This window comes from Pleurodeles waltl, chromosome 4_1 (assembly GCF_031143425.1).
Source record: "Pleurodeles waltl isolate 20211129_DDA chromosome 4_1, aPleWal1.hap1.20221129, whole genome shotgun sequence".
Classification (NCBI taxonomy): domain Eukaryota; kingdom Metazoa; phylum Chordata; class Amphibia; order Caudata; family Salamandridae; genus Pleurodeles; species Pleurodeles waltl.
This window is the reverse complement of record NC_090442.1, coordinates 190,551,235-190,577,037: the sequence shown is the minus strand read 5'-3', so window position 1 is coordinate 190,577,037 and position 25,803 is coordinate 190,551,235. Positions and strand designations below refer to the sequence as shown.

At 43.8% G+C, this 25,803-nt stretch overlaps 1 protein-coding gene across 1 annotated transcript in view; it reads right to left on the bottom strand.

Moving 5' to 3' along the window:
• The window catches only part of BID (BH3 interacting domain death agonist), a 224,321-nt gene that overhangs the window by 63,169 nt on the left and 135,349 nt on the right, over positions 1 to 25,803 (bottom strand). Inside the window, exon 3 of the mRNA XM_069228056.1 lies at positions 8,402 to 8,541. Within this exon, the coding sequence (XP_069084157.1) occupies positions 8,402 to 8,541 (140 nt within the window). The remainder of the gene's footprint in view (positions 1 to 8,401; positions 8,542 to 25,803) is intronic.

Below are 25,803 nucleotides of genomic sequence, written 5' to 3'. Positions count from 1 at the left end.
CATATGCCCTCACCTGTGGTATAGTGCACCCTGCCTTAGGGCTGTAAGGCCTGCTCGAGGGGTGACTTACCTATGCCACAGGCAGTGTGAGGTTGGCATGGCACTCTGAGGGGAGTGCCATGTCTACTTAGTCATTTCCTCCCCACCAGCACACAGCACACACAAGCTGTGAGGCAGTGTGCATGTGCTGAGTGAGGGGTCCCTAGGGTGGCATAACCCATGCTGCAGCTCTTAGAGACCTTCCCTGGCATCAGGGCCCTTGGTACCAGGAGTACCAGTTACAAGGGACTTACCTGAGTGCCAAGGTTGTGTCAATTGTGGAGACAAAGGTACAGTTTAGGGAAAGAACACTGGTGCTGGGGCCTGGTTAGCAGGGTCCCAGCACACTTTCAAATCATAACTTAGCATCAGCAAAGGCAAAAAGTCAGGGGGTAACCATACCAAGGAGGCATTTCCTTACAGGCAGCTTTTCAGCAAACCTAGATAATGAATACCAGAAGGATCTGTTATAACGTCCAAGCAGAGCTGAGGAACTAGCTACCTTCATGAATGATGCAGATGTTCACACATCTTTGTCCCTAGGGCATCAATCTGCTTGCTCTTGCTGTCTGGTGGAACCAAAAATAGGAAGAAGCTGCAGAATGAGATTTCTGTGCAGCTGCTACTATGACCAAGGCAGGAGGAGGATCAGCTTTGAGAAATAGTGGATGCTGATCAGGAGCTTTGTAATTTTTCAGGATCCGAGATGGTGTGGATCTTAAAGATGCTGGTGTTAAAAACAGCTGCATTATAGCCTCTATAAGTCCAGGTACTAGACGTATTAGCTGTAGTCGTGAGGCATTTCTGTGATGAGGTGTTTCAAAAATCACAGAAGAGGACACTGTCATCATTGGTGGGTCTATATTTTGTTTTGATCACCCAGGATTAATACATCATTGAATGTTGAGAGGTCGTCTACCGGGGACACACTTGCTGGAAGTGTATCAGAGAGCGTAGGCAAATAATCTCTCATCAAGGATCGAGATGTGGTGACACAAGATGATGTTCTCCTTCTGTGCCCAGATGAGAGAGTGCGAGATCTGGCCCTTCTAGACCATGACCTTGTCCTACAGGTTGTGTGTGATCTAGACGGTGGTGAAGAGGACTTCTTGATCTCCTATGAGATGGTTGTGGGCTCCCACATATGGTTCTTAGAATCGTAGAGGCACAAGTGGCGTGCTAAGACCAAAATTAAAGGAGGTGTTCTCTTTGGCAAAAGCATATGAGCCTTGAATGGAGAGTATGTTTGAGAATACTCAGAGTCCGAAGTCGCAGGTGCTAGTCTTTTTCTCAGACTCTCCAACAACCTTGAAGAAATATTAACAGGTGACTGCGACCTGGATCTAGAAGGTGATCTAGGTCTTCCTAACTCCACCGAAATGACTCTAAAGTCTGGGGACATCAATGGAGGCCTCTCTGTAACATTTTTTTCTGTTGACGTCAATACATGTTTTTCTTCGATGTTGAGCAGGGTTTTTGTCTATAGGCCTTGATGTCGATTGGGGCTTCGGAGTTGATGAATACCTTGCGGTCAGCAAAGGCATCGACATTGCGTGCCTCAATGTTGTGTCCTTTGACGTCGATGAATGTCTTTTGTTTGTCCAACTTGACAGCGAAGGCTGTCTTGATGTCGAGTGATGGTGCCTTCTTGCTGGTGATGTTGCACTTGAAGTCGAGCATCGGGTGTATTTCAACATTGAGCGATAAGCTGAACCCACCTCTGACTGTGTCTTCGACGGTGAATACACTGGTATGTGTCTCAATGTCATATCTCTCAACATTGGCTGGGACATCCTTTTTGAGTGTTTTTCACAATATCTCCCTTTGTGGGGTTCTTTTGGACAAGAGAATGACACTTTGGAGGCAGACTGTTGTTTCCCTAAGCCTCTTGTGGATGATCCTCTCTTCTGGCGTCAAGGCAGTCTGACCTTCTCCCTGTCCATGACGGTACACCTGGACAGTTTCTGGCAGGGGGGACAGGTGTCAGGATGGTGAGAGTCTGGTAGGCAAACAATACTATCAGTCTGAGCTTGTTTCTTCCCACAGGAAGGGCACTTCACAAAAAGTGAAGGCTTATTTGTCAGAAAAATAATTTCCTTCAGAAAAAAGGATGTCAGTACAATAGATGCTGGCAACTACCAAGTAACAATATTTTAGAAAAGATTAAGAAAGATTTTTCGGACACTTTATGTGAACAAATGAGAGCTCAGTGCTCCAGAATCCTAACTGCAGGAGCCAGAGAAATGACCTGACCTGTGACCTGTGGGGCATGATGGGATAATAGAGCTTATTAACAGTTTCCCCTTATTTTTTCTCTTAAATAAAGGTATGTGGAGGACTTCCTATATTCCGTTTTTCTTATTCTTAATATGAACTGTCTTGAATTATATATTTAAAAAAATAAAAAGTAAATGTAATCTGTTCATTTTTTACCCTTTCAATAGGCATATATATATATATATATATATATATATATATATATATACACACACACACACGCGCATATGTTTAGTAGTATACACAATGTTGATTTATATATACATTAACATATAATATTTAAGAAGTGCTCCAGGGGTACTTGTGCCTGGGCGGGACTATTCAGGGATCCTAATTGTCTATTCATGGCCTGGAAGAACGACTTAGGTATGACATGTGGCCTATTTTGGAGTGTATTTGTGAATCTGGGTAGCGCAATCATTTGGAAGATCATTGTGTGCCCCATCAATGAAAGTGGCAGCTTCTTTCAGTGTTTAACATCTTCTTCCAGTCTCTGGAGTAGTGGGGTCAGATTAGTGTTGTAATGTAATATCTGGAGCACCATAACACCAGATATTTGAACCCTTAATGGCATGGGGAGATTACAGTGTTCCTTGAGAAATATCAATCACTTCTGCCAGTTATTAGTACCTCCAATATATATGAAATATTTCCCCTACTCTTACCAGGGACTGTTCAGGTTCTTCCAGGTAATAAGGATATCGTCTACATTAAGTGCTACTCGCTCTTTTCACATGTGCTTCGACCTACAACCTTCAATTTGGGAGCTTACTTGTACTCAGATCACCAGCGCCTTCATCACCAATGCAAATAGTATTGGAAATAGCGGGCAGTCCTGCCTTGTCCCTCTTCGTATCAGTGTATCTTGCAAGAGTATCCCATTGATTTTAAGCCATGCCCTAAGGTTAGTGTATAGTCATTTTACCCATGCTAGATATTTAGGCCTGAAGTCCATTCTCTCAAGGATTGCAAATACGTAGAGCCATTCCACTAAATCAAAAGCTTTGTGGGCATTCAGGGACACCACTGCCAACAGTGCTGATGCATACTGCACTCTATGTTATTAAATAGTCTAAGGAGATCAAGTCTGGTCAACCTGTGCGGCATGAACCCATTTTGGTCCAGGTTGAAGAGGTCCAGGATCACTACCCCAGCCTGTCAGTGACTTGGCTAATAATTTGGAGTCTGTGTTTAGCAGAGAGGTCAGTCAGCACGAGTCCCATTTATCCACCAGTTTCCCTGGGTTTGAGATAGGGATCACTGTCATCATGCATAGGTCTCTGAGAAGTTCACTTTCTGGTGGGCTTCCTGGTAGAGCCTGTGTAGCAGTGCAGCAATCATAGAGGACACCTTCAAAAGTCTATAGGGAGGCAGTTCGGTCCTGGTGCTTTCCCCAACTGTAGTTGTGAGTGCGCGGCCTATATTTTGTGCTTGGTCAGGTCTGCTTTTAGCTCCAGTGCTTTGTGTTCTCTCTAGTCTCCTGCATGGGCAGTCCCAGACAATATCCTGTAGGTCTGTCCCCGTAGTGGGCAGTTTCCCCCATGCAGAACTCCTGCAAGTAATTAATCATCACCTCTACTACTACCTCACTTCCTGTGACCTTTTGCAATTCCCTAGCCTTGAGCCAGGCAAGGAACTTACCAGCCTTGTCTCCAGCTTCATATATGCTTTCCTGTTTGGCTAGATAGGTGTGCACCTCTTTAGTGATTAATGAGTGGTATTTTTCTGTGTTGGGGACAATCTGTTGTATGAGAGTTTCTTTGCGGTTGTGAGTGTATATTTCCTCTAACTACCAGAGTTCCCTTTCAGCCACATAGCAGGCTGAGTTTCTCAGCCTTTTATCGACCACCTCTGCCAAGACTATCTCGCCCCATATTGTGGACTTGTAGGCCACCCAGATGGTGGTTGCATCTCTCACTGGGTCGGTGTTTTCTGAAAAGTATATTTCTGCAGCTTTACTTAACTTTGCCACTTCCTGTCAATCGCCATGTTGCCTTCTCAATTCACTATTCCTTCTCCCCTGTGGCCCTTGAAGTGTGATGCTCATTGGGGAGTGGTCAAAAATTCCCCTCACCCTGTCTTCCGCGTCTGTGAACCTATAAATTAGTGGTTGAGGTGTGAAGAAGTAATCAATATGAGTATATGTGTTATGTATCTTTAGTAGTAGGAGTGTCCTCTGTGCGTACCATGTTTTGCCCTCCATACATCTCCTATTCCCACTCCACTGATAAAGGCTTCTAGCTTTCCAGTGTGCGGATATTGTAGCTGCTTAGTAGGGGTTCTATCCAGGTTTGGGTGTAGTATCATGTCGAAATTACTCTCCAGTATTGCGGCTGATTGCCGCATTTATGTCAGGATGTGTCCCAGGCACTGTAGTGTATCTGTTTGCAGCCATGGAAGGACATATACACTTATAAATGCCAGTGTCTCCCTCTCTCAATCTCCCAGCATTACCTTGTACCTACCCAAAGTGTCTATCTGTCCTTGGTCTTGGGCTGCCACCTTTTGTACACCCTAAATGTTGGGCCTGCTGTCCTGTTGGTAAGGCCTGCTTAGTTTTGTTCAGACCATGTTAGTGCTACCTGAGAGCCAAATGAGCTCCCTTCTCACTGACTTTTCTACAATTCACTTCCTCCTGTAAAGTTGGTGGGATGCTATAGGACAGTCTCTGGTGTGCTTTGTGACTGTGCGGGGAGGTTTGCAATTCTTATAAAGTCCGGCCCCCGACAGGTGGTCAAGGGGATCAACCCCAACACATCTTCAGCACTTGTCTCACCACCTTGCCCCGGCCCTTGCACCCCAACCCGTAATCTCTCGAGGATCCCCCAGTATGGAAGCTCCTTGGCAATCCACCTGTCACCCACAGGTGAACTGTGGCTCAAAAAGAGCTACAGTGTCCCCCATTGCTGGCCTATGTTCGCCGCAGTTCATGGGTTGCCATGGGAGGGGGTAGTCCTGGCAGTATCCACTCTCTATTGGCCAACCGTCTTTGTGCTGTGAAGGCTTGCTGCGCTGGTGGGTCTCTCCCATTGCACCCCTCCTTGCCCCATCTTCCTTAGTAGTGCACAACCGCTGGCTGCAGGTGTTTCTTCTCCAGGTCTTCTCTATGTGGCTGGGTGTGATGCTGTCATGTCAGAGAGGGATCTCCCTCCTTGTTGCAGGCCCCACTGCAGGACCAGGCAAGTCTAATGAGTCTCTGGTTCTACCAGCTGCCAGGACCTGATGAGATCTCATCTGCTGGTGCGACGTGGATGTCAGTCCAGATGCCACTCTGCCACGCTCAGTTCATCTCAGTGGTGCATTTCGGGTTTTCATTTTTCCCTCACGGGGAGTGACCAAGCAGGTAACCGCCACCATTACAGCGCTCTTGTGCTGTTTGTGAGCTGAAGCGCGGCTCTTCCAGCTTCTCTACTGAGCTGATTTTGCCGAATGGTCGCCTGCGATCTACCCCTCACTGTTCATGTTGGTGGGGTGCGCGGTCAGGATTAATGTACTCAGGAGGTTTCAGACGCCGGAGTTCCACCTACTAGGCTGCTACCACTGAGCTTTCCTGGCCACGCCCCCAGTAAGATAATTCTAATGAAAAATCCCAAAAAAGCATTACATTTAAACTTGGGTGGAGTTTATGGGTAGTGAGAGTTTTTTTGAGGGATGGGTGGTGGTTAAAGGTGAGGTTGTTTAGAGTTCAGTGAAGGGTGAAGTTTATGGCTGGTGAGGCGTTTAAGTGTTCAGGGGTGGGTGGGGTTTAGTTATAGAAAGGGTTTCTTAGGGATCAGGAATATGTGGAGTGAGGAGTTAAAGTTCAGGGAAGGGAGGAGCTTAGGGGTGTTGAGTGGTCAGCGAGTTAAAAACATCAAAATTAACTGTCTGGCGTTGTAAAATATATGAATCCAAAATAATGTCTTCTGAAGTAAAACAATGAAATAAATACCTCTGATAATGTTTATGAAAGAAAGATCTGCAACCACTGCATTTATACCTTGAAAAATAAGAATGCAAAAGCCAACTTCGGGAAAAAACAGGAATTCTATGGGTTGGGTTATATGAAATGGTAAATGCCATTCACCCTGCAAATTTCCATTAAACAATTTAGGTGAAGTGGTTTCTCAGCAATGGCATTCCATGAAATTGTTTTTCCATGAAATCATATACAACCACCACAGACAGCTCCGGAAACTTGGGTGTACTGGAACAAGTTGCGGGATAGGCTCCGAGATCAACTGCCTTCAGAAGTGAGATCAAGAGCCATATGACAGTCCACACCCTCTCAGGTGTTTGACAGTGGCAGGAAGAGCCAAATTCCATTTGGATTTTTTATGATTTTTCTTCAACTTACCCAAACTTTCGGAGGGCAAAGATGATCGACCTCCACAGCTCCCTGACTGGTGACAGGACTGAGACTGACCTTCAGACTTGGACTGGTCATGACGTGGTGTCTTTGGATGTCTGGCGACATACAGCTTTGGTCATAGTTCGACCCCCAGACAGTACAGGCAAACCTGATTAGGATCTGTCACAGACACTTGCTTGCTCAGTTCTCATAGGTTTTATTCCTGTCGTCTTCAGAGGTGACATTTCCTTTGCACGCTAAATTTTTGGTTAAAAACTATCTCAAAGAGACGAGAGGTGGCTCTGGATCTACATAGTGGTGGCTCAGAAAGAAAGAAACTGACCTCAGTGCACAGGAGTGATCTCTATATGGTCTCCGCACATCATTTCAAGAGCAGAATGGCATCAGTACGGAGTCACAACTTGTTAAAATATTATTTTAAATATTAATTACATTGATTTTATATATTTTTAATGTAGAGCAAAATAAAAATGCTACTTTGAATCAACTATTAAATTTAAATATTATTTCAAAATTAACATTATTTTTTTAAAGATGTATTCAAAATATCCCAACTAATAAAAATGTTTATACTTATGTATTAAAAATTACAAATAAGGTGTATAAAATTAACTAAAACAAATTTATATATTTTAATGAAAAGTATTTGGGAGTACTTTTTATTATCAAGAAAGATTATTACATTTGCTAAATGAAAAATGTTTTATTTTGACATTTTTTAACTTCAAATACTTGTAACTATCTTAAACTATTTAATTTAATGAACTTTTATTTCCTATGGAGTTTTATTTAAAATCCCTACATCCATTATTTTCTATGTGAGGGTGTTGCAAGCAAATGTCTGACAGATCCTAATCAGGTTTGCGTGTAGTATCAGGGGGTCGAACCATGACCAAAGCTGTATGTTGCCAGACATCAGAAGACACTACGCCACTGGTTGATCATATCTAGTACTGGAATTACTAGTGTTCCTTTTCAGCAGTATTAACGTACACTACTAAGTTAGGCTCCAGTGGCTTTCAGGGGGTGGAGACACTTCTGAGTAACTTTACTCTCATAAATAGAGAACAGTCAAAAGTAGTAAAGTGTAAGAGTAAACTTACACATGTAAACTACTCGCAAGTGTAAATTATGTTTGGAAATAGCCCCCAATGTGTCCACTCTTAAACACGGATGCTCTTTTAAACATTGTGTCTACCACTTATATTTGGATTATTCCTATGTAAATTCAGTGGTATGGTTAAGAGAGAAAAATTAATTAAAATACTGAGAATTATTACAAAGTTACAAATGGGTGGAGGCCATATTTGCATAGCATTCCTCCACAGAGCCAGTGGACTACCTTGAAAACCCCCTCTGACTATCTACGGGTGGTCTATGTGTGCATACATGTGTGCACTTCACATAAAACATACAGCGTAACAACACCTCTGCATAAAAGCATTTTTTTGCTTTGTAAACTGCATCTAAACAAGATTTGTAACTTGGGAGCACCCCGTCCCTCAGAGATGCTGGTTAGCTCTCCCTCCCTCAAATAAACACAATCAATACAATACATAAATAACTGTAGGGTCTTATTTAGCGACAAAAAACTGGTGCATTGCTCTTAAAGCACATTAATGATGGTGTCTGTAACACTCAGTGTAAATGCTTAGAATTTCGTTATTTCCATCATTTTATATACAATCTGCCACAATGAGTTTTGACCTTAAAATTACTTCTCGTGTTCCTCACCTCTGGGGAAAGATCTTCATCCAGAAGAATTTGCACTACGTTGTTTATCACGTCTTGGTGTATCTTGCTATCTATCTCGTCCCCCATCACAGCCAGGCGACGTGCTATTGTAATACATATATCAGCTTCTGTATCTTCAACTAAGGAGGAAAGGAAGGAAATTAGTGGCTTATAAAATTTGCAAATCACTCATCACACACAATTGAATAATGCAATTGGTTGATAGGTCACATGACCTCTCTATATAGCTGTGGGCCAATTCCTGTCAATTATATCATGTACAAGAATAACTGTGTAGCTTATGTGCCATTTTGTGCTTTGTTTGTTTACAATTAATCAAAGTATGACTGAATGGTAAACTTACTGTTAATAAACACATATGGCACAATCAAGTAAATTGATGCGTATTTGCTGAACGTTGAGTGACTATAAAATACATTTCTAGACTTACAGTCATAAATTATTACTTATTTTCCCTTCCACTAATAATCTTAACAATGCACTATGGAATATGCATGGATGTACAATCAATATGTGTAGCTCTAAATATTAGGTATCAGGATGATTAATGGTAGAGGAGAGGAACCAGTCCAAAATTAGGATGATATGGGCTCTGCTTTTTTTTTTTGGATCACGGTAAAAGATAACTAAAACTTTGCCAGTCTCACTGAGTCAACAACATGGGCTGGGAGAAAACGATTTCCCTACCGTTCCTGTCCTTGTAGAAAAAGCACAAAGCAAAATGTAATTGCTACCTAGTTATTGTAACAGAAGCATCTGAAATGGGTTAACAGTGGAACTGGAGATGGATATTAATAATTGGATTTGTTGATGATATCAGGATTTAGAATATCTATTAGGACAGAGGAGCTTACTTTGGGAAATATTTAAAGGGACCATAGTCTCTGGCTGTCTACCAATGATAGGGGTGGAAGGTTGATTTGCTCATTTAATTTGAAAAACCTTAATTTGATTGTATGTTAATGGAGAAGAACTTGCACCTCAATCTTATCATTATCACTTGTCATTGGTGAGTGCAGGTTCAGTGGCAAGAACTGTAGACTATTAGGAGCACTCCTGTTTGGATAGAAAGATTAATTACTTATTTCCCCCATGACGGAATGGTAATTTTCAAGGAGGGGTGTTCAAAGAAGGCACCCAGGTCAACCGAGAAATCGACGAGTGAATGGCCATTAATGATGCTGCATTGAATGTTTATGATAATATGAGGCTTAGAAGTCTTTTTACCAGAGAAGGCTCAAAAGAGCTAAGAGGGCATCACTCACTTAGGTTTTTTTTTCAATTCCCGGACTCTATATGTTTGATTTTCATTATGCAGTTTTCTTGGGGGGCACATATGGGGATGCACTGTCATTTACAGACAGCAAATACAGTTCTACCGATAAAACATCACAATGTACAAAATATAATGTGTGGAAATCAGGTTTCAGCAAATATTATCATTTGAACACCACCAAGCAAACTGTTCTGATGTGTTTTTATCCTATTAAAATATCTGTTCCAATCACACTTCAGAATTACAAAAACGTGCTTTCCTAACAAGTAAAATATATTGTGAAATATTTGTACAGTTCATTTATAAGCTATTTAAATGGTATGTGTTATTAAAAAACAGACATCATACAGTCTTTTATATGGCCCAAACTCCAGCAAGATTGTCAGGCAGTTAACTTTACCTTTCTGTCTCTGACTGTGAAGTTGCAGGGTTTTGTGTAGGATTTTGTAGACACCAATCTCCAGGATAAAATAAGCAGCAATTTGTAAGAAGACATAAACTGACATTTGACCTCTGCCTTTGAACCCACAGCAAATGAGACAAGATAAAAACAAGATTTAAAGGCATCGTTTAAATAAAGAATACCTGTTTTTGTCAGCTGAAACTCCCTCTCCAAACCATGCCAGAAGGCCCTAAAAATAGCTTGCCTTGATAAAATCTGACTCGCCATAGCAAGCATATTTCTCATGACCTAACAACAAATTTTTTAGGGCAATCTTAAACCTTCTACAATTCTCAAGCCTACAGGAAACCCGATTGCAGTTCAGACTTCATGTCCGAGAGCTAGGAGCAAGAGGGGACCTAACTAGAAATTGGTTCAAAATGAAGATGGCAGAGACCAACACCCTCAGAGACATCCTATTGCAGGACTTTGGTAGCCCAAGACTACAAGTAAACACACTGACATATAAAACTGGCTAAACAAAAGAGAGCATTAGTATTATCCACCTTAGCCTCTGTTAAGCCTCTGGGGAACCCCTGGACTCTGTGCACACTACCTTTCCTTTTGATATAGTATATACAGAGCCAGCTTCCTACATTGGTGGATCAGCGGTGGGGTTTATGACTTTGCATTTCCTGGACTACTCAGCCAATACCTGATCACCTGACTAAATTCCAAATTGACCTTTAGTAACTGCTTTTTGAATCTGGCAAATATTTCTAAAAGTCCTGTTAGGACCTTGGTTAAGTCCCTTTTAGTATTTATTTTTCAGATTTCAAAATTACTCTAGTTAGGGGTAAGTAGTTAGAAGTAAGTTTAGTTTCTAAAAGTAATCCTCAACTTTAGTAACATAATGAGCAGCTCAGAGGATATGGATGTGGAGCTCCACCTCACCCCTTACATCCACCTAGGGATGGGAGAGTTAAGGTACCCCTGCAGACTGAAAAACATTAAAACAAGTTCCACCCCTACCAAGGTTAAGTTCCAGGAGCTCTTGGCACAGTATACAAGGGACCACTCTGCTGAGGAGGAAGATGTCCCCTCAGATATGGTGACCTCCCCCCTCCCTCATCTAACTAGGAAGAACAGGGCCCAAAGGGACCTATCTCCAAGGACAGTGCTCACAGGCCCTGGATTTCAAAGGGGAGTCCAGTTCCTCTGGGAACATTTAGAGTAGACTCAGTGAAGAGGACCTCCTTTTAGCAAGGATGGCCACAAGATTAGCTTTGGAGCAACAGCTCCTAGCTATACAGAGGGAGAGAGCAGAAATGGTTGTAGGACCCACTAATGGTGGCAGCAATTTGAACAGGGTCAGAAAACATTCTGATGTCCTAAAAATTCCCAAAGGGATTGTCTCGAAGTATGAACAAGGTGGTGACATCACCAAACGGTTCACAGCTTTTGAGAGGGCTTGTGCAACCAGAAAACTAAACAAATCTTATTGGGGAGCCCTCCTTTGGGAACTGTTACTGGTAAGTGTAGGAATAGGCGCCTCATACTCTCTGGTGCAGATGCTGAATTCTATCACCACATGAAGGCTACTCTGAATGAGGGTTTTGGATTCACCACTGTGGAGTATAGAATTAGGTCTGTGGTGGGGGGAGGGGGGACTCGAGGGGGCGGAGGGGGTCACAAAACCTTAAGCCAGTCCTGGGTTGATTTTCTAGACTACTCAGTGAAAACACTAGATGGCTGGATAACTGGCAGTAGAGTGCATGACTATGATGGGATTTATAATTTGTTTATGAAAGAACATCTTTCAAGTAACTGCTTCAATGACAAGTTGCATCAATATCTGGTAGACCTAGATCCAATTTCTCCCTAAGAATTGGGAAAGAAGGCAGACCACTGGGTCAAAACAAGGGTGACTAAAACGTCCACTGTGGGTGATCAAAAGAAAGGGGTTACAAAGTCTCCCCAGGGTAAGGGTGGTGAGACACTTAAGGATAAAAGTAAAGAGTCTTCTTAAGGGCCCCGAAAGCCTGCAAAGGAGGGTGGGCCCGAGCCTCCTCACATGAGTACAAGAGTAAAAACTTTGATCCCAAAAAGGCCTGGTGTCACAACTGTAAACAGAACGGGTACTAACATGGAGACATGGCCTGTCCCAAAATGAATCCCCCTAGTAATGCCCCAGTTAGTACTGGTATAGTCAATCTCCAGGTGGGATAACAGTGTGCCCAGAGCAAATCAGGGGTCACAATGAACCTACATTAGTCTGTGAGGGTGGGGTAGATGTTTCCACACTTGTTGTCTGCCCCCTAGCATGCAAAAATACACACAGCACCTCTTGATTAACTGGACAAAGGTAGAAGCCCTGAAGGACAAAGGTGCCAGTTTTACCATGGTGACAGTAAAACTTGTTTCCCAGGACAGTATTTGACTGGACAAACTTATCCAGTTACCAATGCTGACAATGTAACTAAAGTCCATCCCATGGCTATGGTGACCTTAGAATGGGGAGGGGTTACTGACCTGAAACAGATAGTGGTCTCTTCTGCAATCCCAGTGGTGGAATGCTTGCTAGGGAATGATCTGGAGTCATCAGCTTGGGGGTGAGGTACAACTCAAAACCCATGCAGCCATGCCGAGAATTCCTGAGATGGTGTGTGTAAAAACAAGAGCACAAAGCCGAGCACAGGGTCAAAAAGAAGTATTGAGGCCTGGAATAATGGCCCAGCCTGTCAAGAGAGAGGGCAAGAAGACCAAGGCACCAGTTTCTGAGCAGCAAAATAAACAAGACCTCTCCCCTCAGGGAATGTAGTCTATGGAGCTGGATCCATATCAGGTAAAGCTTGTGGGCCCAGGGGAACCCTCAAGGTAACAGCTGTGCCAGGGACAGAAGGCCTGTCCCACTCTTAAAGGCCTGAGGCAGCAAGCAGCTGCACAGAAAAAGAGAGATGTCAGTGGCTCCCACATGGTTTACTGGAAATATGGGCTCCTAAACACTGAGGCCAGAGACCCCCAAACCTGGTGCAACCAGGACTGATAGTGCCTCAGCGAGTTTATCCTAACTTAGGCCCAAGACATCACCCTAGCTGGGCATCTGGGACAGACAAAAGCTTGGAATAGGCTTGTCAGCCATTTCTACTGGCCCAATATGTCCCAGGTGGTCAAGAGTTTTGTAAATCCTGTGTCACCTGCTAAGCCAATGGTAAGGCAGGTGGCCTTTCTGTGGCGAGGGTTTGCTTTGAAAGGGTTGGTGTGGACATTGTGGGTCCACTTGAATCACTCACACCCTCAGGAAATCAATACATACTGGTAGTAGTGGATCATGCTAGCAGATATCCTGAAGCAATTCCCCTTAGGTCTACTACAGCTCCGGCAGTAGCCAAGGCCCTGATTGGTATTTTTACCAGGGTAGGGTTTCCTAAGGAGGTGGGTACTGACAGAGGTACAAACTTCATGTCAACTTACCTAAAACACATGAGCAATGAGTGTGGGGTGACTTATAAGTTCACCACACCATACCATACCATCCACAAACCAATGGACTTGTTGAGAGACTCAACAAGACATTGAAGGGCATGATCATGGGGCTCCCTGAAAAACTCAAAAGGAGATGGGATGTCCTCCTGCCATGCTTGCTGTTCGCCTACAGAGAGGTGCCTCTGAAGGGAGCAGGGTTCCCCCTTCGAACTTCTGTTTGGCCACCCTGTAAGGGGACCACTTGCACTTGTAAAAGAAGGCTGGGAGAGAACGCTCCATAAGCCTAAACAAGATGTGGTGGACTATGTGCCTGGCCTCCGCACAAGGACAGCTCAATACATGGAAAAGGTATCCAAAAACCTTGAGGCCAGCCAACAGCTCCATAGGTTGTGGGATGACCAAAAGGATGCACTGGTAGAATTTAAACCAAGGCAGAAGGTATGGGTTCTGGATCCTGTGGCTCCAGGGCACTCCAGAACAATTGGATTGGCCGTTACCCTAACCTGGAAAAGAAGAGTGAGGTCACCTACTTGGTAGACCTGGCCACTAGCAGGACACCAAAAAGGTGATCCACTGAAACCACCTAAAACTCTTTTGTGACAGGGCAGATCACAACATGCAGATGGTAACTGATGAGGAGCAGGAAGCAACGAGTCAACCTCTTCCTGGACTCCTCTCTCATGACCCTAAAGATGGGTCAGTTGTGGAGTTGTCTACTCAGACACCCTCACTACCCAACAGCAGTTTGCTGGGCTCTTCTCTTTGACCCTTTGACCCCTGGACAGACCCACCTGTGAACCCATGATGTGGACACAGGAAGCAGTTTACCTGTCAAAACCAAAATCTATAGACAGTCTGAGCAAGTCATAGAGAGCATCAAAGTAGAAGTCCACAAGATGCTGGTTTTATGGGTTAATGAACCCTCTGACAGTTCCTGGGCTAGCCCAGTGGTCTTGGTCCCCAAACCTCATTTCAAGGATGGGCGAGAGAGATGAGGTTTTTCGTGGCCTACAGAGGTTTCAAACATCGCCAAGACAGATGCTCACCCTATACCAAGAGCAGATTAACACATAGACAAATTGGTGGCCGCTAAATCCCTCAGTACCTTTGACTTAACTGCAGGGTACTGGCAAATCAGAATGGCACCTGGAGCAAAAAAAAAGACAGCATTCTCTACACCTGATGGACATTATCAGTTTACTGTCAAGTCCTTTGGCATAAAGAATGCCCCTGCCACCTTCCAAATGTTGGTGAATCAAGTCCTTGCTGGTTTGGAGTCATTTAGCATGGATATTATTTGGGGGTTGCCAGGGGTCGCAGTTGTGACCCCTGGCACTGCCTTTGCGACCCCTAGTTTCAGAGGTGGCAAAAGCAGTGCTAGAAACACAGTGGCAGCTTTGCGTTATGGAGGTTTGTTGGGGCTCCAATCTCATTACTTTCTCTCATTTCTTTTATTACACTAACAGTGAAAAATGTTTAATTATTCACTATTAATTTAATTAAAAAAATGTAGCACAAGTTGGATTAGACCCCATCACAGATGAGGTAAACCAAAAAAAACTTTTACATTTGTTGTGTGCATGCTTGAGGGTGTTTGTTTAGATGAGCGAATGTGTGTGTAAGTGTGAATGTGTGTATGTGTAACATGCAAGTGTGAGTGGAATTGAAGGTCAAAATGGGTGTGTGGCATCACTTTCGCTACCCCTGGCATTTTGGTGAGTTGACGTTCATGTCCTTTAGTGCAGCATATCTAGATGATATTGCTGTCTTTAGCTCCTCCTGGCACGATCACCTGGTCCACCTGGCGAAAGTTTTGCAGGCTCTGCAATCAGCAGGCCTCACTATTAAGGCATCAAAGTGCCAGACAGGACAGGGCACTGTTGTATACTTGGGTAATCTTGCAGGTGGAGGCCAAGTGCAACCATTATAGCCCAAGATCCAGACAATTCTGGACTGGGAAGCTCCAACAACCCAGACTCAATTCAGGGCATGCCCTGGCTTGACTGGTTACTATAGGAGGTTTGTGAAGGGGTATGGGTCCATTGTGACCCCCTCACAGAAATTACCTCAAAGAAAATGCCCAGAAAAGTAAACTGGACTCTTGACTGTCAAGAGGCCTTTGACACTGTGAAGGAGGCAATGTGCTCAGCACCAGTTCTCAAAGCTCCAGATTATTCTAAGCAGTTTGTTGTGCAGACAGATGCCTCTGAACATAGGATTGGAGCAGTCCTGTCCCAAACCAATGATGATGGCCATGACCAGCCTGTTGCTTTTATTAGCAGGAGGTTCCTCCCCAGGGAGCACAGCTGGAGTGCCATTGAGAGGGAGGCCTTTGCTGTGGTTTGGTAACTGAAAAAACTGAGCCCATACATGTTTGGTACTCACTTTCTTGTTCATACTGACCACAGACCTCTCAGATGACTGATGCAAATGAAGGGTGAAAACCCCAAACTTTTGAGATGGTCCGTCTCCCTACAAGGAACGGACTTTTCAATGGAACACAGACCTGGGACTGCCCATGCCAATGCAGATGGCCTTTCCAGATTCTTCCACTTACACAATGAAGACTCTTGGGAAAGGTTAGTCTCATCCTCTTTCATTTGGGAGGGGGTTGTGTAGGAAAGTGCCACTATTGGCCTGGTTGCCCCCCACTTTTTGCCTGATTTTGATGCTGACTTGACTGTGAGTGTGCTGGGATCTTGCTAACCAGGCCCCAGCACCAGTGTTCTTTCCCAAAACTGTACCATTGTTTCCACAATCGGCACACAGTTATGTCCCTTGTAAAAGGTACCCATGGTACCTAGGGCCCTGTGACCAGGGAAGCTTTGTCCAGCCTGTGGTTTTCCAGAACCAACCCCCTGGACCTAGCCTGCAGCATCTTTGTGACCCCCGGTATCCCCCTATTGAGAAGCATTGGGAACCCAAACGCTAAGTTTCTACCCTGCCACCCCTGTGCCGCTGAGGGTTTGTGTTTGATGCTGACCTGTGGCTCCCCCGTTGGCCCCTCCCAAGGTCTGCCCTCCGAAGACTAAGGCCTGATTCTGAGTGCCCCCAGTCTCCATAGCAGCCCATTTTAATTCTTGCATCATCTTTGACCTCTGCACCCGGCCGGCCCCGTGTTGCTGGTGGTGGGTGTTTGGGGTTAACTTGAATCCCAAACTGTGGACATCCTAACCCCCAGAGACTGTAACTGTAAGCCTTGAACTTACCTAAGAACCATACTAACTTTCTCCCCAACCACACCACCCCAACCCCCGGGAACTATCTCTGAAAATTGTACTTTCAACTTTTAAAATAGATATTTGCTATTTTATTGTAAACCGTTTAACTTGCCAAAATGAAACAAAGTGGTGTTTATACATATGCCTGCTACTTACCTGGAAACTTAATCTTGTGGTTCTAGAAATAAAGTTACAAAATATATTTTTTTCTATATAAAAACAATTGGCCTGTAGTTAGTCATTGAGTGTGTGCTTCATCTATTGGCTGGGTGTGTACAGCAAATGCTTTGCACTACCCTCTGATAAGCCTAACTGCTTGACCACACTACCACTAAGGAGAGAATTAGTATTGCCTACTTTAGCCTCTGGGAAACCCCTGGACTCTGTGCACACTATATCTCATTTTGATATTGCATATACAGAGCCAGCTTCCTACAAAGGTTGTTATGCCAACAACCACTTTATGTATTACCATGCAGCTTCAATTCCTTGGGCTATGGGAATAACATTTCTGCGCTTATACTTTTGGCATTTTGATGCAAGGGAAATCCAACAAATATGGAAATATCCAAGACCACATCCTTCATGAAGATTTTGCAGATAACCATAAGCAATGTATTGCTCCTTTAGTATGCTACTGCCCAAAAATTGCTAGGGAACGGGGAGCCGAAATAATTGAAACTCTTAAGACACTTGAAATACGAACATGTAATGAAGCACTGTTACATTATTTTAACAAGACTAAAAGATTACCTTTTTTTAAAATTATTTTTATTAGTTTTGCATAAGTGCAAAGTAAACTGGCATGTACCAAGGATTAGGACAGGTATATTTAGTGGAGCAGTTCAATTGTTACGAAGGTCCAATGTTATACTCTGACAATGCACTGTATTTAGCTAATTCTATGCATGTTAATTCTTCAGACATATTTGGAACCTCCAATACATCTTAATCGACCCCATAACCGCTGTAGGTTCTCCATGTGGACCAGATTTTTCCCCATTTACTGGGGCACCCCAACTTTGGTATATTGTTTGTTCGGCCGCCATGCACCAGTCCATATCTTGTTGCTATTCCCTCAAGCATGGTCGACTGGACGCCCCCCAAGCCACGGGCCACATTTCTGTTTGCCACTGCCAGGCCCGGGGTTAACCATAGTTTACACTATTGTGTTGGCCATTTGTCACCCCATATGCATAACACACAACATTTGGCTGTGACTGGGATGACGTGCCCTGTTACTTCTTGCATGGTGTTCAAAATGGTTGTCCAGTAGTATTGTATGTGGGAACAACCCCAGACCATGTGAAGGAACATCCCTTCCTCCCCAAATCCCCTCCAGCAGTCCGTGTCAGTGCATCCTCCCATGGCATGTACCACTGTGTGGCAGTAATAGGAGTAATGTTGCATGTGCAATTGGACCAGTTGGAAACCGGATTTGATGGCGATTTCTTGGGGAGCTCCCAGTGCCTCTTCCCATTCCCCCTCTTCAATTTCTCCAACATCTGCCTCCCATTTTGCCCTGAGCTATCGCAAAGTGTCAGGTGCATTGCTGACCAATGTTTTATGGATGAGTTATATAGCTTTGGTGCAGAGTCTTTCGGAGAGGATACGATCTTCCAATGGGGAAGATTCCTCCAAAATAGTGCCTTTTGGCATTTGAGCTCCTAGGGCGTGTTTGAGTTGAAGACATTCATGGCTTTGCATGTGCGCTAATAGGAAGTGGTCAGTCATGGTTTTGGGAGCATCTCCCTGCCATACATCTCCTAGTTCAGTGATATCTATCAGCTTCCATTTTTCAAAGCCTTGCAGGCTGCCCACCTCTGATAACAAATAGCTGGATCAGAGTGGAGTCATTTTGGACATACGGTGTTTCCAACCGAGGAAGGCAGCTTCCTCCCTCCATATAGATACTACCATTTTGGTGTGTGTGGGAAGTGTCCGAGCTAGCTTGGTCTCATAGAGTGCTCCTTTGTAGCCCTCTCTGCCCCAAGTGAGTTTACTGATCCTCAAAGCTGGTTTGTCTCTGAGGGAGAATACCCAGTCGTTGATCACTGTCATTTGTGAAGCCCAATAGTACTTTTGTATGTCCCGAAGTCCTATGTCACCATCATAGACTCCCCTGGTCAGTTTCTGAAGTGCTATTCGAGAAGCATTGGTTCCCCACAGTAACAGTCGCAATGCGACCTCTGCTTTGCGGAAAAATTCTTTGGGAACTGGGTATGGGATATTATGTAAAGCGTAAATCACCCGAGGCAGCGTCATCATAATGAACATTGCTGCTCATCCCGAAAGAGAGAACGGCAGTGTGTTTCAATGCCGTACATCAGCTTCGAATCGTTTTAAAATCGGCATCAAGTTTCGATGGTAAAACACTAATGGGCTATTGATAATATAAACACTTAAGTATTTGAACCCCTCAAGTCATTAAAGGCAACAGTGAGTCTGCTCTAAGTGGTGTTGGTGGGGGGCCCGTCACAAGGTATATACGGGACTTTTCCAAGTTAATGATATATCCCAAGAAGGATCCAAAGATGTAGAGGATCTGCATTAGGTGTGGGATAGTGAAAGTCAGATCTGTGACATATAGCAGAATATCATCCGCACTCCTCCCAGGGCTCTCCCCAGTTGATCCCGCAAACGAGAGTTTCGCCCCTAATGAAAATTAGTTACTTACCTGTAGCTGTAGTTCCCCAGTATTGGTATCTTTCATAGATTCACATGCTTGACTCCTTCCTCGCCGTTGAAGTGGGAGTCCCACAGTACTATAATAAAGCAATATGCATTATTATAATGGATAGACCAGTTTTGAACCATTGGTTTTGTGGCCTAACTATGTCCTTTTTTAAAAAATGACCATCCGTAGACAATCGGGAAATAGTACCATCTAAGAACACTCCGACCAGAGGCTGATTCCCTCAGATTTTCAAGCACAAGTGTGAATTTAATAAATCGTATGCCTGAGGGGAGCCTCTTAGGGGAGGAGGGTGGGTCGCATGTGAATCTATACAAGATACCAATACTGGAGAACTAGTTACAGGTCAGCAACTAATTTTCTTCTCCAGTAATGTTTCTTTCATAGATTCACATGCTTGAATCAAAATAACAAGCAATAAAAGAAGAGAATATTTACAGTAATAATAATTATACCATATGAACATACATTAAAAAGGAAAGAGACTCACCTTACTGAAAAAGATGTCTTAACACTGCCTGTCCCACAGCCGCATCCATTTTATTAGTCTCATCCAGGCAATAATGCTCTGTAAAGGAGTGCCTGCTGGACCACATTGCTGCTTGGCAGATATGCTGGAGAGGTACACCAGCAAAAAGATCTGCAGGTGTAGACAAGGCTCTGGTTGAATGGTCCTTGACTTTGTCTTGCACTGGCTTTCCTGCTGGTGTATGACAGAACTGTAAAGTTACGGGAAGACCTTTTCTGATATCCCCATATGCCAGAAACAATGGCAGGGATGTGGAATTCCTACCGCCCGGGACATCTTGTTTGGGGTCAAGGGCAACAAGATTTTATGTTTACTTTGTCCTTGGGACAAGTAGACCCAACCCTCTGCAGCACAAACCCTTTGGCTGCCTGTTTACAGAGAGTGGAACTCTCTGCAGTTGAGATAATGTGTTTCCAAAAGATAATGCTGTTCAAACTTGTATTTATGGTTCATTATTTGAAAACCTTCATTATTAGGGTGAGTGCTGTAAATAAATGTTTTAATGTCACACTTCACTACTGACGTTGGTTCAAGTACAAAAAAAAAAAACGTGTATACACATGTTTGAAAAGTTTAGGCTATGAGGCTAAGTATAATGCTCCCAGAATGCTCTCTGATTATATGCAAATGAAGTGTCATTTAGTAAAATGTTTTGATGCATGCTAGTATTTCCCAAAAATATTTCTAATGGAAAATCAGTGTAACCATTTTCAACACGATTATGGGAAGCATGAAAATAAACAAACACTGACAAAGCCAACTGATCTGACATATTTTTATAAGTCTTTTAGTTTCATCAATGCGTGTCTTGTTTTGACATGGCTTTTGTAACACTTTATTGTTGTGGGAGCTACCAGGTCCTCAACATTGTAACAAACACTGGCAAAAAAAACCCAAAACGTTTTTGAACTCTAAAAGCACATGTTGCCACCAGTGGCATAACAAAGGCCCCGCAGCCGCCCTCCAGGGGGCCCCTTCAGCACAGCACCTGCCCTGAGTGAGTCTGGAGAGGGGGCTCCTCCATGTTCTTTGCAAAGGGGCACCCTCCAGTTTCATTACGTCACTGATTGCCACTGTAGTTCCTGACACTGAACAAAACTACTTTGTGTGCCAATATGCTCCTTGTGGAAGAGAAGAATGCGATCACTCACAGTAAAGCCAGCTGAAAGAGAGAGAAATAGAAGTTTAATAAAAACAAAATGTCTTTGTTAACACCAGACCTAATTAGGGACCAAGACCCACATGTAGGTAGCTTTTTGCATGTCGCAAACAGCGACTTTCGCTGTTTGCAACGTGCAAAAAGCACATTGCGATGCACAAACCCAGTTTTGCGATTCGGTAACCTGGTTACCGAATCGCAAAACGGGTTTGTGACTCGCAATTAGGAAGGGGTGTTCCCTTCCTAATTGCGACTCGCAGTGCAATGTAGGATTGTTTTGCGAATGCGGGCGCAAACCAATCTCAGTTTGCACCCATTTCAAATGGGTGCTAACACTTTCACAAAAGGCAGAGGGACCCCTTCCCCATTGTGAATGTCACTGTAAACATTTTTACAGAGCAGGCAGTGGTCCTGCGGACCACTGCCTGCTCTGAAAAAATGAAACGAAAACGTTTCATTTTTCGTTTTTGTAATGCATCTCGTTTTCCTTTAAGGAAAACGGGCTGCATTACAAAAAAAAACTGCTTTATTGAAAAGCAGTCACAGACATGGTGGTCTGCTGTCTCCAGCAGGCCACCATCCCTGTGAGGCCGCCATTCGCAAGGGGGTCGCAAATTGCGACCCACCTCATGATTATTCATGAGGTGAGCATTTGCGAAGCCCTTGCGAATCACAGATGGTGTCAGGGACACCATCCTACATTCGGATTTGCGACTCGCAATTTGCGGGTCACAAATCTGAACCTACCTACATGTGGCCCCAAATTCTTAAAGAAAGTCACAAAAGTGCACCCATGGTATATGTCGTACCCCTATAAAATATTTGTGAACTGTATTTTAGCATGGGTAAATACGCATGTGTAGATTTGCTCATGTGAAAATCTATTGAGCATTTGCAAGTTCATTTTCCCTCCAGCCACTTTCTTCCCAACCATGGAAGAAGTTCTAATTCTGCCATTGTCAGGTGTAAATGTCCAACCTTTCTTATTATGGGAAAATATTAGAGAGAAGCTGGTGAAAATCTTTAAAACATGCAGGTTAGTAGGTTTGCAGACTCAAAGGCATTCCAGCCCTGGAACTATTGCTTACTGCTTCCTCCAGCCCCAGTATGCAGATCTGCAGAAAGGTGGAAAAATAAGGAAATTGCTACAGTAGGGATTGAAACTGCTAGTATTCAAGCCCTACTATGGTAGTAGCCCTGGCATAATCAGAGAGGCTATTATCAGAGCTCTTACATAATGAGATTGCTGCTATAATTTGGCGCCACACTACATGGCACCAAAGGGACAAGTAGATCTTTTTACAGGACAAGTAGATTTGAGAAGCAACCTGTCCCGTGGACAAGTAGATATTTTAATAAATTCCACACCCCTGAATGGGTCTGCTTTACGGAGCTGATGGGTCCTGTGAAAGTAAAACTTAACTTTAAGGATGTTTGGGATCATTGGAATCAGGGGAAAAGCATAAGCATAGATTCCTAACTATCTCATCGAAAATGCATTCCCCCATGAACCTTTCTGGTGATACCAACTTGCAAAAAATCGGCATTTCTAGTTCTCCCTCGTAGCGGATAGGTCCAGGTTGGGCCTGTCCCACCTGTGGAAGAGTCTGTCTAGAACTTGTTGGTTTAGTTCCAACTCGTGGTAAAAAAGGCTGGGCCAGATTAGTGAGTCTGCGAGGAGGTTGGACACCCTGGAACATGTTCTGCTGTGAGCGAAATCTGATGTTGAAGAGCCCAGTTCAAAATTTCTTGCGCTTAACAAGATTCCCGCCCGTTTGTTGAGATAAAACATAGTGGTGTTGTCAGTGCATACGAGTACCAATGACTGTGCTATCCTGGAGAGAAATGACTTTACTGATAAGTCAATAGCTTAGAGTTCTAGTTTGTTGATATGAAGTTTTGTTTCTTCTGGACTCCATCTGCCACTTATATATAAGTCCTGTAAGTGGGCGCCCCAACCTTCTAGGGAGGCATCTGTTGTAATAACATAGTTGGGAACTTGTCGCAGATTTGAGAGCCCTCTGGACAGATTTGAAACATGAGTCCACTAAGGCATGGCTACCTTCATTGTCTGAGTTATTTGAATGAGGTGCTTGAAGGATTCATGTGCCTGAAGCCATTGTTTGTCCAGTTCTTCTTGCAGTGGACGCATCTGTAGTCTGCAATTTGGAACCAGAGGGATGCAGAAAAAATCATTCCCATGAAAGATTTGTAGGTCTGAACAGAAACTGACTTTTCTGTCAACACTTTTTGAGCTAGCTGTTGAATTTTTCTCTGCCTCTCCTGAGAGGGAAATGCTTTGTCTTTCACTGTGTCTAGGGCGGCTCCCAAGAATGTTAAGTGTTTTATGGGTTGCAGATGAGATTTTTGACAGCTGACAGTGAGGCGAGTTTTATGAACAATTTTAGGCAGATGGACATGGCTGTTGCTGCTCGTTGATGAGTATGAGCTTTTATGTGCCAATTGTCCAATATGGAAAGGCTTGGATCCCTTGTTGTCTGAGATGGTAAAAATCCTGGGGGCTGATTTCAGTTTGCATGGAAGGACCTTGAATTGTAAGTGGATACTGGCTACCTTGAAACAGAGGAATTTGCAGTGTTTTGGGCGTATGGGGAAGTAGAAATATGCTTCTTGGAGGTCCAGTGAGGTCATATGATCGCCTGTGTTGAGGAGGTGTAATAAATCGTAGAGTATCACCATGCGAACATATTGCTTTTTCAAAAATGCATTCAATCTTCGCATATCGAGAATATGACGGCAATCCCCTGAGGATTTTTTGACTAGAAAGAAACAGGAATAGAACCCACATCCCTTCTGAAGTGTTGGAACTACTTATATCGCTTCCTTTTTTAACAGGATGGATATTTCTTTGAGGGGTTGTTTTACATGAGTGGGAGGTGGTCCTGATGGTGGGGTGTTTGAAGGTTTCTGGAGAAACTCTAGTGTGTGGCCTCAGGAGTTCACATCGAGAACTCAATTGCCCAATGTTATTGTGGACCACTGCTGAAAATGGTTCGCAATTTGACCACCAATCTGTGTCATTTGAGGACAGAGGGTAGTCGGTACCAAATTGTGGTCACTGCTTTCTGTCTGCGATAAGTTTGCCCTGGTGGGATGCTTGTATGCAGCCACTGGAGGTTATCTAAATTGCTGCTGTTGTCCATACTGGGAACAATACTGTGTTTCTCCTGATTGAAACTGCTGCCGGTAGGACTGGTAACTTCCCCTACATGATTAAAGTCCTCTGCCTCCTCAAAATGGCTGCCTCCTGTAATGGAGAGTTCCAAGGGACTTTGCTGTTCCTATGTCCACCCTGATGATTGGAGGGCATCATCCACATGTTTGTAAAATAACAATTCTCCATCAAATGGCATATCCAGTATCTTGCTTTGGTTCTCCGGACAGAAGGTGGTGGATTTTAACCATCCTTGCCTGCAAAGAATTGCTGCTCCTGCAAGTTGTATGAACCCAGTGTTGGCCACATCACTGACGCAGTCAATCATCTATGTCGATATTCTCTCTCCTTCCTCAAGAATCTTTAGAGCTTTCCTTTTGGTGTCTTTAGGCAGCAAATTCATCTAGGTGGACATATCTGAACACACTTGGCAGTCATTGCGGCCAGGTATGGCCATTGAGTTTGCTACTCTTACTCTTGTGGCTGACACTGAGGAGAATCTTTTCAGAATATTTCCGAGACAACGACCATGCTTATCTCGGGGAGAGGAGATTGGTGCGGAGGGATTTTTTTGATTGCCGCTGTGCTGCCTGCGAGTCTGGTTTCGGCTGCCCAATAAGACAAGTAGCTGGGTATTTCAATGCTTTAAGGCCTTCTTGACAAATAAAGTCTATAATCGGGATAGCCCTCATTGATTTCTCAGCATGATCTTCAAAGTCATATAAGAAGCAGTCTGTTTCTTTGGTAAGCAGTGGGAGCTCAATATGTTTGGCTGCTCTCTCCATTAAATTATGGAACCTGCCAATGTCCTCTGTCAGAGAGACTACTGGTGCCGCCACTGGTGGGGATGGACTGGGGATAAGATAGTCATCCCACTCATTGGGAACTGAGGTACTGCCTCTTATTTCCTCTTCTTCTCTTTCCTCATCTGTAGGACATGCATCGTCATCCGGGGGATCTGCCAAGGTGTCCTTTAATGTAGGGAGAGGAGTGCTAGGTCCCTCAAGCAATCGTGATGGCTGCAGAATAAGCGTTTGTGAAAGAAGCGCAGACCTTGGTGATTGTGGTCTGGGAGTAGCAGGTGCAGAGGGTGGAAACCTGCAGTAATAGTCATTCAGCATGGTTTGTAAGTTGGTCACTAGAGACTTGGGCATTTGTATAGAATGTTCTTGTTGGTCTTGGTATAAATAGTCATTGTGATATTGCTCTGATTGGTTTCTTGTGGAGTAATAATGCACTTCATGATAAGTTCCGTCAGCGTCCTCAAATTCTTGGCATTTGACATGCAGTTGGGATGGACTTTCCTCATAAGAGTCCTCCTCCTTATCCAAGTGGTGTGTGAGTGAATAGGTTAACACTGTACTTGAATTGTGGGTCAGTAGTATAATGTCTGTAGAAGATTTCTGCTTTACAGGGATTAAAGACGATGAAGGAAATGTTTTTAGAGTACTCTTCCCT